The sequence below is a fragment of the Brienomyrus brachyistius genome, unplaced genomic scaffold (genome assembly GCF_023856365.1).
Source record: "Brienomyrus brachyistius isolate T26 unplaced genomic scaffold, BBRACH_0.4 scaffold63, whole genome shotgun sequence".
In the NCBI taxonomy this organism is placed as follows: Eukaryota; Metazoa; Chordata; class Actinopteri; order Osteoglossiformes; family Mormyridae; genus Brienomyrus; species Brienomyrus brachyistius.
In genome coordinates, this window is record NW_026042338.1 from 1327607 (window position 1) to 1341291 (window position 13685).

The following is a 13685-nucleotide window of genomic DNA, read 5'->3' on the forward strand; positions in this document are numbered from 1 at the left end:
TGTTGCTTCTGGTTTAGTTTTTTTTAGCTTTCTGAGCGTGTTGGGCATACTCAACGGCTTGCTGCACTGTACCTGTGTTTTGATGGACCCAGTATTTATCAATATACTTCTTTATTTCAGGTTTTAACCCTGCTAGGAAAGCCCATTTTAATTGTTGTTGGTACACCCCGTTCTCGTCCTCCCCATGAGGAATCCCAGAGTTTGTCCTGAACAACGGGCGTACCCTGTCCAAGAAATCCTCTGGCTCTTCGCCTTCCTTTTGCTTACATTGGGCTATTCTCCCGTAATCAACTCGTCTTGTAAATGTTGTTTCTAGTCTCTGTCTCAAGTCGCCCAATGCTTGTTGTAATTGTGGGTCATCGTGACCGAGGGGCAAATTGTTTGCTCCTTGTCCAGTAAAGTCTCCAGCCACCCGGCCCCATTTATGATTAAGTAATTGTCTAAAACAGCAGAATAGCTCTCTTCCATTTAAGTGAAAACTGGCCTGTAACTCAGTCATAGCGGACCAGAATTCAGGCACTCCGTCCTCTATGGGTGGGGTGCCTTTCAGAGCGGCTGCCCTATCTTCTGCTGTCCAGGGGCGGTATACTAATATTGTGGCTGGTGGGGCCTGGCCCTCTTCACCTGGGGCTGTACGGGGATTTGCAACCTCTACCATGGGAGCAAGCAATTCGGATTCATCTTCGGATTCCGATCGGTGCCATTGTGTTTTTTTATTTTCAGGATTTATTCGCATTCGTAAATGCGGGTCTGTTGCCCTAGTTTGGCGTGGTCTTGATCCCCCTCCTTCCGCTTCCTGCACAGCAGGGAGTGGGAGTTCTGGCCTATTGTGATATGGTGGGGGTTGTTGCAGAACCGATGGCCCAGCCGCCGGTATCTGTGGGGGAGCGGGAGCAGACGGCGGTGTTTCCTCGTCTATATTAACAAGGGCCGCTTGCAACTTCCCCTTTTTCTCCTCCTGTTTCTTTTTTCTGGCTATATCACGGAGTTTGCTTTGTTCTAACCAAACATCGGATAAGACATATTCTCGTCTTTTCTGTACTTTGTCCTTGCCTGTACAGCGGCCGGACATCATTTCTAATTTCAATTCTGTCTGTAATCTCAGAATATTTTCTGTACTCAGAGTTCCTGAAAACCCATGCTTTTTCTGCCACTTTTGGTTGCTTATTATTCCTGCCCCCTCCTTATATTTTTCCATGAATTTTTCATCACCCGCCAATTCTACCTTGCTTTGACTCTGTCCCATTATTGTATATACAAAAAATAATAACCCCTAAGTGCAAGTCCCTGGCATGAGACCTCGGGAGGACACTGGCACGGCCTTCTACTGTCCTCTAAAGAGACAGCGGTGTCAGTTTTCAGGGATGAAACCCGTCCTTTTTCCCTTGGTCACCAGTATGTTGTTGCACCTAGGTCGGGTGTATGGGGCCACTAATGCCCTCTCACTCACACCCGCTTTCCCTGCTGCAGCGTCGTGCTTCTCACCTGGTCCTTCCTTTATGACGAAGTGGTTCTAGTTCTTGTCCGGGGACCCGTCAGGCGCCAGCCCAGCCGTCAGGGAACGGTTCTAACCACCGGCCTGTGGCGAATTCACGTCGCAGGTCTTTCACTCACTCCCTATGAGCGAGACTGTTGACAGCTTTCGGTGTCGTTCGTCGGCGGACTGGTCGGCGCCCTCTGGTATCTCTCTCCGGATCCGGCTCGAAGGACCAATTTATGTTAGGAGAAAGCGCCGTAGCTTTCACTCCTACAATCTAGTTATGTTGGAGAAAGCGCCGTAGCTTTCACTCCTACAATCTCCTGTGTGAGGAAGCGCCGCAGCTTACTACTCACACACTTCCACTTCTAGGACCCAGGAATAATCGAGACAGCACACGTCTTTCTGTTTTACTTGCGCAAGGGTGCCCACTTCAGGTGCAACAGACAGTATCTGCGCCTCTGTTGAGTGTCACACCGGACAGTCCCTTGGCTTCTTTATTTATAGGGTAGGGGAGGGGTTACATGGGTCTTGTCTTTAACTAGTCAATGCTGTGTGAGGCCTCTGTGAAACAGGGTTAATACAAAGCATTACATATCTCAAGGTGGGCCCCCTGCTATGTTGACAGAATCTGTTTCCTTTCTCAAGGTCTCTTATTCCTGCGTCACAATCTGGTAGGCCCCTGTGAGGACATCTTGTCTGCAACCCTTTCTGGGCCATGGGTTAGTTGTTAAGGGTTGCACGTACACATATAGGAGGATAATAATATGATAAAATACACAGATACACTCTAACATGGGCAGAGGCTCTCCAATCTGTGAAAGAGTGAATAAAAAGATTGTGGGATACTTTAAAAACAATGTTCCTCAACGTGAAATGCAAAAGATTTGCAAATCTCATCATCTATCAAAAAAATTGAGAAAAACTGGAGATATCTCTGTGCGAACGGGACAAGGCCGAAGACCTGTATTGGATGCCCGTGGTCTTCGGGCCCTCAGATGACTCTGCATCACTCATCGGCATGATTGTGTCAATGACATTACTAAATGGGCCCAGGAATACTTCCAGAAGGCACAGTCGGTAAACACAATCCGCCGTGCCATCTGCAGATGCCAGCTAAAGCTCTATCATGCAAAAAGGAAGTCATATCTGAACATGGTCCAGAAGTGCCGTCGTGTCCTGTGGGCCAAGACTCATGTGAAATGGACTGTTTCAAAGTGGGAAAGTGTTCTATGGTCAGACGAGTCCAAATGTGACATTCTTGTTGGTAATGAAGGGCGCCGTGTCCTCCGGGCTAAAGAGGAGGGAGACCTTCCAGCGTGTTATCAGCGTTCAGTTCAAAAGCCAGCATCTCTGATGGTATGGGGGTGCATAAGTGCATACGGTATGGGCAGCTTGCATGTTTTGGAAGGAACTATGAATGCTGAAAGGTATATAAAGGTTTTAGAGCAACACATGCTCCCCTCCAGAGGACGTCTGTTTCAGGGAAGGCCTTGTGTATTTCAGCAGGACAATGCAAAACCACATACTGCAGCTATTACAACCACATGGCTTCGTCGGAGAAGAGCCCGGGTGCTGAATTGGCCTGTCTGCAGTCCAGATCTTTCACCTATAGAGAACATACAGTAATTATCTGTGACACCCATGGTGCACTGTGAGCAGGTATACAGGCCCACAGAGCATGCAGATAATTATCTGTGACACCCATGGTGCACTGTGAGCAGGTATACAGGCCAACAGAGCATGCAGATAATTATCTGTGACACCCATGGTGCACTGTGAGCAGGTATACAGGCCAACAGAGCATGCAGATAATTATCTGTGACACCCATGGTGCACTGTGAGCAGGTATACAGGCCAACAGAGCATGCAGATAATTATCTGTGACACCCATGGTGCACTGTGAGCAGGTATACAGGCCCACAGAGCATGCAGATAATTATCTGTGACACCTATGGTGCATTGTGAACAGGTATACAGGCTAACAGAGCATGCAGATAATTATCTGTGACACCCATTGTACACTGTGAGCAGGTATACAGGCCCACAGAGCATGCAGATAATTATCTGTGACACCCATTGTACACTGTGAGCAGGTATTAGTACTGACTACTTTTTATATTGAGTCACATGTTTTATGTGAATTACTTTGTACTGAACTGAAGGCCAGTATTTGTCACTGTGAATATGTTGTTGCAGACGTCCATCCAGAAATCAGAGCTGGGGGAAAAGATAAGGTCCTTATTCCAATTAATTTTTGGTACAAATATCAATGTGTCTGTCGCAGATGGAGGATTATATATTTTAGAGGTTAGTTTTTATTTTTAAGTTGCAGAATGTTGTCTCATCTGAAGAGGATTCAGTGTATTATGTGTGAGATCCATTTTGGATTTGATGCTGGATTCAGTTAGTAAATATTAGAAAAATTGCATATTCTTCAGTTAGTAAATATTAGAAAAATTGCATATTCTCAATTCGTATTTATGGATTGTCTTTGAATGTCATAAAATGACTGTTACTGAAAAGGAGGTGGAGATGTGTAATCCCTTTTTGTTCCCGTTAGTGATAGTGAATAGTGATATTGTGAAGTAGGAAGTCCAGATTATTCCAGATTGGCGTGTATTTACAGGGTACGTGTCACGCTTCGGTTTGCAAGCAAGCGGCGAACGGGCAGGAAGCAGGCGGACAAGCAGAAGTCGGGGTAAACTAGGGCTTTTAATGAAGACACAGGGCACGGAAGACAGGAAACACCGACTAACCTCACCAACATTACTAACATCAATGACAGACAATGGATTAGTACACAGCAGGAACTTAAATACAGGAAACAAGACACGACTGGGCACGATCAGGTAATCACACGTGGATAATTAGGGGGGCGTGGCACACACGAGGAGCGGACGAGCAGGGCGTAACAGTATGAGAGTACAGTTAGTGATTTTACTGGCTTTCCACTGGGCTGTCAGTGTTGTGGAAATGGCAGCACTGTGTTGTTAAAGCAGTTTTGTTTCTTTAATGACATTTTGAGTAAGTCTGCATGTCTGAGATTTTTACAGTACAGCTGCTCCTGCTGTAAGCATGAGCTGCTGTTACTGCTGTAGTGTGACCATTTAGTTAAGTCTTGCAGTTGATTTGCTAAGTAATAATTAAGAAAAATGAGCTTGTAATCCACCTTGAGATTTACTTTTCTGTGATGTGGAATGTTTGATTTTGTGTGTTTGTTTTTCCAGCAAAAACGTGACATTAATGAGTTAAGAATTTGAAAGAATTTTTCTGAAATTATTCTGGACGAGTAATTTTTATTTTTATTGATTTAAGTGGGAGACTCATCTATTGTTTTGAATAAGGGGGTGTAGTTAGGGGTAACCAAGTCAGACAGCCTGTGGTAGATGTAGATACCCAAGTACCGGATATTTCCAGTGTGAAATGAACCATCCTGATCAGCTGAATCCTAGGCATCTTCAGACAGTGAAAATATTATGTGTTTTTTCCAGTTTATTGTGTAGTTTGATAGATTTGAAAAGGTATTAATGAAATTTAAATTTCATATATTGAGGGTTTCATAAAAACATTGTAATGGCCGGTAACTGGAGGGTTGTGTTTGGTCTTTATCAGGTTTCAATAACACTATAATGGCCAGTAACTGGAGGGTTGTGTTTGGTCTTTATCAGGTTTCAATAACACTGTAATGGCCGGTAACTGGAGGGTTGTGTTGGGTCTTTATCAGGTTTCAATAACACTGTAATGGCTTATAGATTTCTGCAGGGTAACCATCCGGTCTGGCGATTGGTTGTTAGGCATTTGGTTGAGGACCTTATGGAGTTCTTCTGATGTTAATGGTGCATCAAGCAGAGGTGGAGAGTTCAGGTGTAAGGAGTACAAATCCAGACCAAGATTTTGTTTCAACAAACCAGTTGAGTCTCTGACTGTGGTACTTTATATTCAACTGGTTGGTTGAAACAAAATCTTGGTCTGGATTTGTACTCTCTGGACCTGAAATCTCCACCTCTGGCATCAAGGGCATCTGCTGTTTCATTGGTTAATATGGGTAAGTCTAGATTATTTTTAAATGATTCTATATCAACTGGATCTGGTTTTTCTTCTGAGAAGTATAGGTTCTTATAAAATGTTCGAAAGATGTTAATTTTGCGTGATTATTGAAATATTTATTAGAGGAGTCACTTTTGCTTAAAAGTAATGCTTGTAATGGTCAGGTGATCTTATTTATTGTGGATTTTTTTCCATCTTTCTGCAGACTGTCAGGCTGTAGAGTCACAGAAGAAGGCTGTTCTTCCCTGGCTTCAGCCCTGAGGTCAAACCCCTCATACCTGAGAGAGCTGGATCTGAGCTACAATCACCCAGGAGACTCAGGAGTGAAGCTGCTCTCTGCTGTACTGAAGGATCCCAGCTGTAAACTGGAGAAGCTGCAGTGAGTACAGAGTGTGTGTCTGACACGCTACAGATACTTATGCATGTATGTGAAGAAGAGGCACCAATAAATAAATGGATACAGCAGTAGTACTATGTCATTCTGCTTCTCCTATAGTGTGGATCACGGTGGAGAGTGCAGGACCAGACCAGGCTTACAGAAATGTAAGTGTCTTTGCATGTTTTTATTAATAATACCATGAATGCTATGTTATGGTTGTATTCACACAGTTGTTGTGATGAGTCTGGCTTTTTGCACTGTGTGTAGATGGATTTCCATGTTTGTGTTAAGGTGAGTTTCATGTCATTTTAGACAAACATCCAAACGAGAAACAAAATATCAGAATCATCACCAAAAACACTATCAATTCATTTAATCGTTTTTAAAAACATTTTTTACAAATGCTTTATAGCTGCTTGTATTATCTTCGTGTTTGTGTGGGAGTGTAGGGTGGTTAAATATATTCTGAATTAATTATACATCTTTAATTTCACAAAAAAAGAATCCTTTGCATTTGTTCTTTTTGTGGATGCTGTGAGTGTATGTGTTTTCTGTGTGAGATTCGTTAGTATTGTCCTAAGGAGGCACCTGTAGGCAGTGAGACCGGACTCTCTCCTCAAGTGCAAAATGTGAATTTGCATTTTTACAGGGTGGTTCTGGAACATACCTTAATATTCATGAGAGAATATTACTGATTGGTCACTGAATCCCTTAAACCAGGGGAGCCCAAATCCAGTCCTGGAGGGCCAGAGTCCTGCACATTTTTGGGTTTCTCCTCATTTAACACACCTGATTCATCTCCTTGTGCTAATAACCACACAGCTCTTGAGCTGAATCATTTATGGTGGATCAGGGAAAGAACTTTGCTACACAGGCTCCGGCCCCCCAGGACTGGATTTGGACACCCCTACCTTAGGCAGAAGAAACAGGCAGCACATGTCGATGTTCAATGGCCAATGAGGTAGTGCCCCTCTCATAAATATTAATCAGCCAGCCAATCGTGTAGGGCTTCACTCATGAATATTAAAAGGAAAAGCAGGTAAGGGATTGGTCCGTGGCAACCCCATTTGCACATGCGCAGCTCATTCACATCCATGTCAGCTGCCGTTCGGTCACAGGAATATGCTGCTCCTTTCAGCCGGAGCTAGCGCTCACTGATCAGAGCAGACACAGGGAGGTGAGTAACTGTACCGGGAAAGCAAGACCTCACGCTTACAGGACAGTGCTGGCGACATTTGGAAAGTTGCTAAGGTTTGTCCAAAAGTCACTAGATTTGTTGCTAGGCGCTTTTTGGAAGAAAAGTCGTCAAGGGGGTCTGAAAAGTCGCTAAGTTGGCAACACTGGCTTTGTAATTTTATTTCTCCGTAATTAAGCTGTTAGTTTAGCTCGCGCCCCATTTTGGCGGCTCTTCCCACCGCCGTCGCGCGCCCACTTCATGTTTCATAAACTTCAGTTCCCGCTTCGTTAGGGGAAGCTGTGCTGTTTTTATATCGTACAGAAACATAAAGTACAGGCGGCCTGATGGGATTAATAATTCTTCCTCCTGCCTACAGACTCCTGCCACCTGACGCTGGACCCCAACACAGCAAACAGATTCCTGTCTCTGTCAGGGGGGAACAGGAAGGTGACACGGGGGGCAGAGCAGCCATATCCTGATCATCCAGAGAGATTTGATGACTGGTGCCCTCAAGTTCTGTGCAGAGAGAGTCTGACTGGCCGCTGTTACTGGGAGACTGAGTGGGATGGAGATGAAGGCTGGATAGGAGTGACTTATAAAGGGATCGGGAGGAAAGGAGGGAGTTATGACTGTCAGCTTGGAGACAGTGACAAGTCATGGTGTCTGTACTGTGATACTGTCAGTTATTCTGTCTGGCACAATAATAAAGAGACTCTCATATCCATAGAGCCCTCAGGCTCCCGCAGAGTAGGAGTGTATCTGGACTGGGGGGCTGGTGCTCTGTCCTTCTACAGAGTCTCCTCTGATGGACTGACCCCCCTGCACAGATTCACCTCCTCATTCACTGAGTCCCTCTATCCAGGGTTTGGGGTTTATAGAAACTCCTCAGTATCACTGTGATGTGTTGCTGGTTCTCCTGGCAAAAAGGTAAAATCTCTGCTTTTTAACCTTTATTATCCTTTTTACTCTGAAATGTACAGAACTGTGCAAAAGTCTTAGGCAGGCAAAGAAAATGATGTTTAGATTATCCTCCTGTTGGTGTAAAACTATGATATGATGCCTGTCAAAGTGTGTCAGCTTCGCCATTTCAGAAGCTCTGCTAAAATCATCAGTATTTGCAGCGACCGTCCAGTGCAGCCATGTATTTTTTGACTTGGCCACTAGCAGACCTCATACAGCTAGTCAATCTCTCACTGACTTTTTGAATCGATATATTCAATTATTTAATTGAGCTTTTGGGGAAATTTAACAAAATCGTAGAACGGCTGATGTGCCCCTGAAGACAAGTTTGGGAACTGAAGCGGTGTTCATCTAGCCATCCAACTAGATATCAGTAACTTTTTAGAACACAGAAAAAATTATTACTAGTTTTTATTGTGTTACTTTTAATTTGCACACATTCTAATATTAAATTGTGTTTTTTGTTCTAAGCCAAAGTACACTTGCTACCCAGATAAACAGCTTTAAACATTTCTTTGGACTGACTAAGACTTTTGCACAGTACTGTGTGTTTGACAAACAATAAATGACTGTCTTCAGTGAGCTGAATAACATCAAAAATATAGTTTCATAGTTTTTTTCTTTGACTAAAATGTAACTAAATGTAATCCTGATTGAGGGGGGGCTTTCCCTCTCCCCTGTATATGTACATTTTATATATTTTTGTCCATTTACTGTATTCCCTCCCTGTACAATGACAGTAAAGGCTTTCTGTTCTGTCCTATTAATGTCCTGCTTCAGCGTCACCCAAAGCATAACTGAGTAACATAATGAAACCACAGTCTGCTGGATTAAGTTAAATTCACTGTATTACTGCAGCTGAACATAACTGACACAATGACAATCAATCAATGTGTATAATAATCATTTAACTGGAGACATAACAGACCGAAAAAAAAACTGGAAAATATAATTATGTCCTGGTTCAGTGGATTAAAGTAAATAAAATTATTATTAATATATTTAAATAAATAAAGAAATTTGATTTGTTAAATAATTAACACCCTTGCCACCCCCACCCCCCAGTAATAGGTCTGGTTGCTCCCCAGTTGGACAGAACAGGCGGGTGCCCAGGCAGCCTTGCCACCCCCACCCCACTGTAAAAGGTCTAGTTATGCCCCCATCAGACAACGGGCAGGTGTCCAGGCACCCTTACCCCCCCCCCCCCCACCACACTGTAAAAGGTCTGGTTACTCCCCCATCGGACAGAAGGGGCAGGTACCCAGAGACCCTTGCCACCCCCACCCCACTCTAAAAGGTCTGGTTGCTCCCCCGTCATACAGAATAGGCAGGTGCCCAGGCACCCTTACCCCCCCCCCACCCCACTGTAAAAGGTCTGATTACTCCCCCATAGGATAGAAGGGGCAGGTGCCCAGGGAGCCTTGCCACCCCCATCCCACTGTAAAAGGTCTGGTTATGCCCCCCTCAGACAGGATGGGCAGGTGTCCAGGGTCCCTTACCTCCCCCCCCACCCCACTGAAATAGGTCTGGTAGTTCCACCGTCGGACAGAATAGGGAGGTGCCCAGACAACCTTGCCACCCCCACCCCACTGTAAAAGATATGGTTATGCCCTCTTCGGACAGAACGGGCAGGTGCCCAGGCACCCTTGCCACCCACAGCCCACTGTAAATGGTCTGGTTATGCCCCTGTCAGACAGAACGGGCAGGAGCCCAGGCAGCCTTGCCACCCCCACCCCACTGTAAAAGGTCTGGTTATTCCCCCCTCAGACGGAAAAGGCATGTTCCCAAGCACCTTAGCCACCCCCACCCCACTGTGAAAGGTCTGGCTACTCCCCCGTCGGACACAAGGGGCAGCTACCCAGACAAACTTGCCACCCCCAACCCACTGTAAAAGGTCTGGTTATGCCCCCGTCAGACAGAACGGGCAGGTGCCCAGGCACACATACCCCCGCGCACCCCACTGTAAAAGATCTGGCTACTCCCCGTCAGACAGATAAGGCAGGTGCCCAGACACCCTTGCCACCCCCCACCCCATTGTAAAAGGTCTGGTTATGACCCTGTCAGACAGAACGGACAGGTGCCCAGGCAGCTTTTCAACACCCCCACCACACTGTAAAAGTTCTGGGTGCTCCTCCCTCGGACAGAAGGGGCAGGTGCCCAGACAACCTTGCCACCCCCACCCCACTGTAAAAGGTCTGGTTATGCCCTCCTCAGACAGGACGGACAGGTGCCCAGGCAGCCTTGCCACCACCAGCCCACTGTAAAAGGTCTGGTTATGCCCCCGTAAGACAGTAAAGGCATGTGCCCATGCACCCTTGCCACGCCCATTTAAACAAAGATGGCTGCGTCCCGGAGCCGAGTGTAAACAAAGATGGCCGCGCCCTGTGGCCTGTACTACGAAGCGGGGTATCTGGCTTATCGGGGTAACTTTGCGAGTAACTTGATGACGTGTGGTGTAATTTCGCGATTAACCCGTACAACGAAAGGTAGGTAGGTTTTAGTCGAGAAATGTTACTATGGTAATTTACGCTAAGTCTCAAAACTTTCGAGCAGTTTTTGTTCTTGGTTAAGTCAATGTTTCTGCGTAAGTCAGCCATATATGAGCACCGCCCCTCCAACTACATTAGCGCACGAATCGTGAGGGACTCTCTCTGTCAATATGTATGAAATGGAGCAGTGGCATATAATATGCATACAATGTATTAATTAATAACTGTTAGAGAGAAAGTTATTCTGAAACCCAAGAGGTGTGCATTGTTCCCTGTTGTCCAATGATCAAAGCACACTTTGTCCAATGACCAGGCAGACAATGTGCCTGTCTTGTCTAGTTTCAAAGTTATTAACCCATTCATGTATTGATCCATTGCACATTATACGGATACATTCGAACATAAACGAATTAATTAAAATTCATATGTAAAGCAATCTGGGAAACAAAGGGGTGTGCAGCAGTCGCCATGAGGCCAAAATGCTAAACCACCATGTCATTACAGCTGACAGGACCTATTATATTACCTATAAATACGATTTTGCACAAATCACGAAATGGTTTGAAGCGCAAAAATAATCCGTGTACATCGTTGTCTGTGTACTGGACATCACAATTCTGTAATTAAAACGCCCCACATTACTTCTGTTAAATGTTATTAAAGCCAGAAAACTGAATATCGAATATGTTAACTGCGGTGACGGACTCCTAGTCGTTTTTTCACTACACATATGCTTATGTTTTGTCCTGTTGTAAATCATTTGTTTGTTAAACAATGGCTCATCTTCCATTAAGTGTAATATTAACATACACCTTTTTCTATTACTACTATTGCATGTGAAATCGTACCAGTTAAGTTATTGTTAACATTAGGTTTACATTATGAGTAACATCACAGTAATGGAATTTTAAGGAGCATTGCATTACTTAACAGCAAATAATAGGCTTACTTCTTAATTGTGTCGCATCTGTGATGCTCTGTATTTATTAACAGTATTTTAATTCTTTTCAGACAATACTTCATAGTCTAATACTTGGTTGTGAGATATTTTATTTTATTTATGCATTTACTCGGTCGGCAATACCTGTGCCAACAAGCCTGCCTGCTTTTCTTGGCTGCAGTGGTATTGGACCTTTTTTGCAACATTGATTTAAACTCCTCATAGCCCTGATTACGGTACGGTGTCCCCATCACTGCACTGAGACATTGGGATCCACACAGACCACAGTATGGGGTAAAATGTTGGCCACAGCAGCACATCAGTAACATGGTCATCCTAAGAATGTACCCAATAAAGGACATTGAGCTGGCCCTCCAAAGGGCATCCCCAGGCTGTCCCTTGTTTATGTCCCTAGCATTACTGGCAAAATGTCAAATATTAATTATTTAGAAAAAGGGATTTACCTGGGCTTAATGCACATAATATGTTCACAGAATGTCCTGAAAATGTCCTTAAAAGGTCCATAACTGGTCCTCTAGACGTCCTTAGGATGTCCCTAAAAGTCATCTTAGGAGAGCTGTTCACAAGCAGCGCCCGTCAATTTTAAATTCATCTTAGTTTCTCAACAGTCATACTCACTCCTACACTACATACAGTCTCATACATCTCCACACGCATCCAACACTCTACCTCTGAGTGAGTGGGCACGCACGCTAGCCTGCATCTCGCCTACACAATTGAGCACACATGTACATACACTTGCACGCACCCATCCAAGCACATACTAAGATTTTATATGCTTGTATAGTTGTGTTACTTTCTGCACGCTATAATTTTGTTTATTCCTTTCTGAATCTATCCACTCCTTTTTTTATTTTTCCTGTCTTTTTTTTCTCCTTTTCCTTCTTTTTTCCCCTCCTAATATGTCCCTCCACTACGGCCAGCTCACCCACTGCAATGTTTTTACATGATGAAACTGAAATAAATAAATAAAATTCAAATAAAAAGAAATAGATCAACATGAGGGGCCTATACGGAGTTTATAGAGCCCCTCATGGTAAAGCAAGCATGTTTGGCACAGCAGTGCATTCATACCATGATTCTGCTAAAGCTGCCGGACAGGACAAGGGGAAAAAAGAGAAGAACATTTCTAGAGCCTCTTGACATGAGAAGTCAGAAACGTCAGGCCTATTTATTGAGATCCGCATGCAAGCTACAAGATGGTCTCCTGGCAGCCTATTGCGGATGTTTGGCTTGAGCTGAAAATATATTAACTGTTAGGCTTTAAAAACGATAGCTGATAGCATAAAATGGTGATAGTTTAAAGCAGAAAATTCCATTGTGAAACATCTTTATCACCCTGGGAGCGTTTGAAAAATGCAGATATTTTTCTCTGCTTTTCAGGTGGCTGACGCTACATATTTTCTGACGCGCGCTCTGTCTGCTGGTGGGAGTGTGCTCACCTGTGTGTGCGCGCACGTGTCTGTGAGCGCGCATCGGGACGGAACTCCGCCATGCGCGAAAGTGTAGAGCAGGGGTGTCCACACTTTTTCAGCTTGCGAGCTACTTATAAATGACCAAGTCAAAATGATCTGCACGCTCACCAAGCGATCGCGAGCGTCCCGTGACAGAATGACGGACCCAAAGAAGAAAAGTAAGCGGAGAGGGAGGAGGATCCCGGAAGAGCCGATCCGCCTGGGAGCCTGCTCGCTCTCCAAGCTTTGGCTCCCTTCAGAGGACAAGACGAGGGTACCCGTCCTAGCCCCAGTCCTGGGGCCGATCCCTAGGAAAACCTGCCCAGTGTACTGTACTGTTCAGTGTAATGTTCTGGCCATCAAGCGAGGACGAAGAGGAGGAGGAACCCTACCTCTTCCCTTACCTGGAGCCGGAAGCCTTTCTTCCGCCGTCCGTTTTCACGGACGTCGCGCCGCTTCCCGCCAGGCGCCAGAGGAGGAGGAGGAGGAAGAGACCGGCGATCGCCGATGCGGAGGAGCTCCCTCCGTTACTGCCGGCGGACCCCGCTCCCGTGCAGCCGCCGCCGCCCCGCGGACCCCGCTCCCGTGCAGCCGCCTGCGCAGCCGCCTGCGCTGCCGCCTGCACAGCCGCCTGCGCAGCCGCCGCTGCCACCAGCGCAGCCGCCCCTGCTGCCTGCGCAGCTGCTTCCTCTTCAGCCTGCAGCTCCCGGGCAGGCGCCCCCACTGCAGCAGCCTGCA

The 13685-nt window shown here is 45.5% G+C and overlaps 2 protein-coding genes across 9 annotated transcripts in view; one reads left to right on the top strand and one right to left on the bottom strand.

The window, feature by feature from the left end:
• LOC125725222 (NACHT, LRR and PYD domains-containing protein 3-like) overlaps nt 1–8806 on the top strand; it is a 53845-nt gene extending 45039 nt beyond the window's left edge. For 7 of the 8 annotated variants that reach the window (XM_049001967.1, XM_049001965.1, XM_049001968.1 and 4 more), the window contains 3 exons: nt 5733–5906; nt 6024–6070; nt 7460–8806. In XM_049001967.1, coding sequence (XP_048857924.1) covers nt 5733–5906; nt 6024–6070; nt 7460–7983 — 745 coding nt within the window. In that variant the 3' untranslated portion in view covers nt 7984–8806. Of the gene's footprint in view, nt 1–5732; nt 5907–6023; nt 6071–7459 lie in introns of those variants that run through there. The other variant, XM_049001971.1, reaches the window with a different exon arrangement.
• Nucleotides 1–13685, bottom strand: part of LOC125725260 (uncharacterized) — a 202679-nt gene that overhangs the window by 126530 nt on the left and 62464 nt on the right. The gene's annotated exons all lie outside the window — the stretch shown is intronic.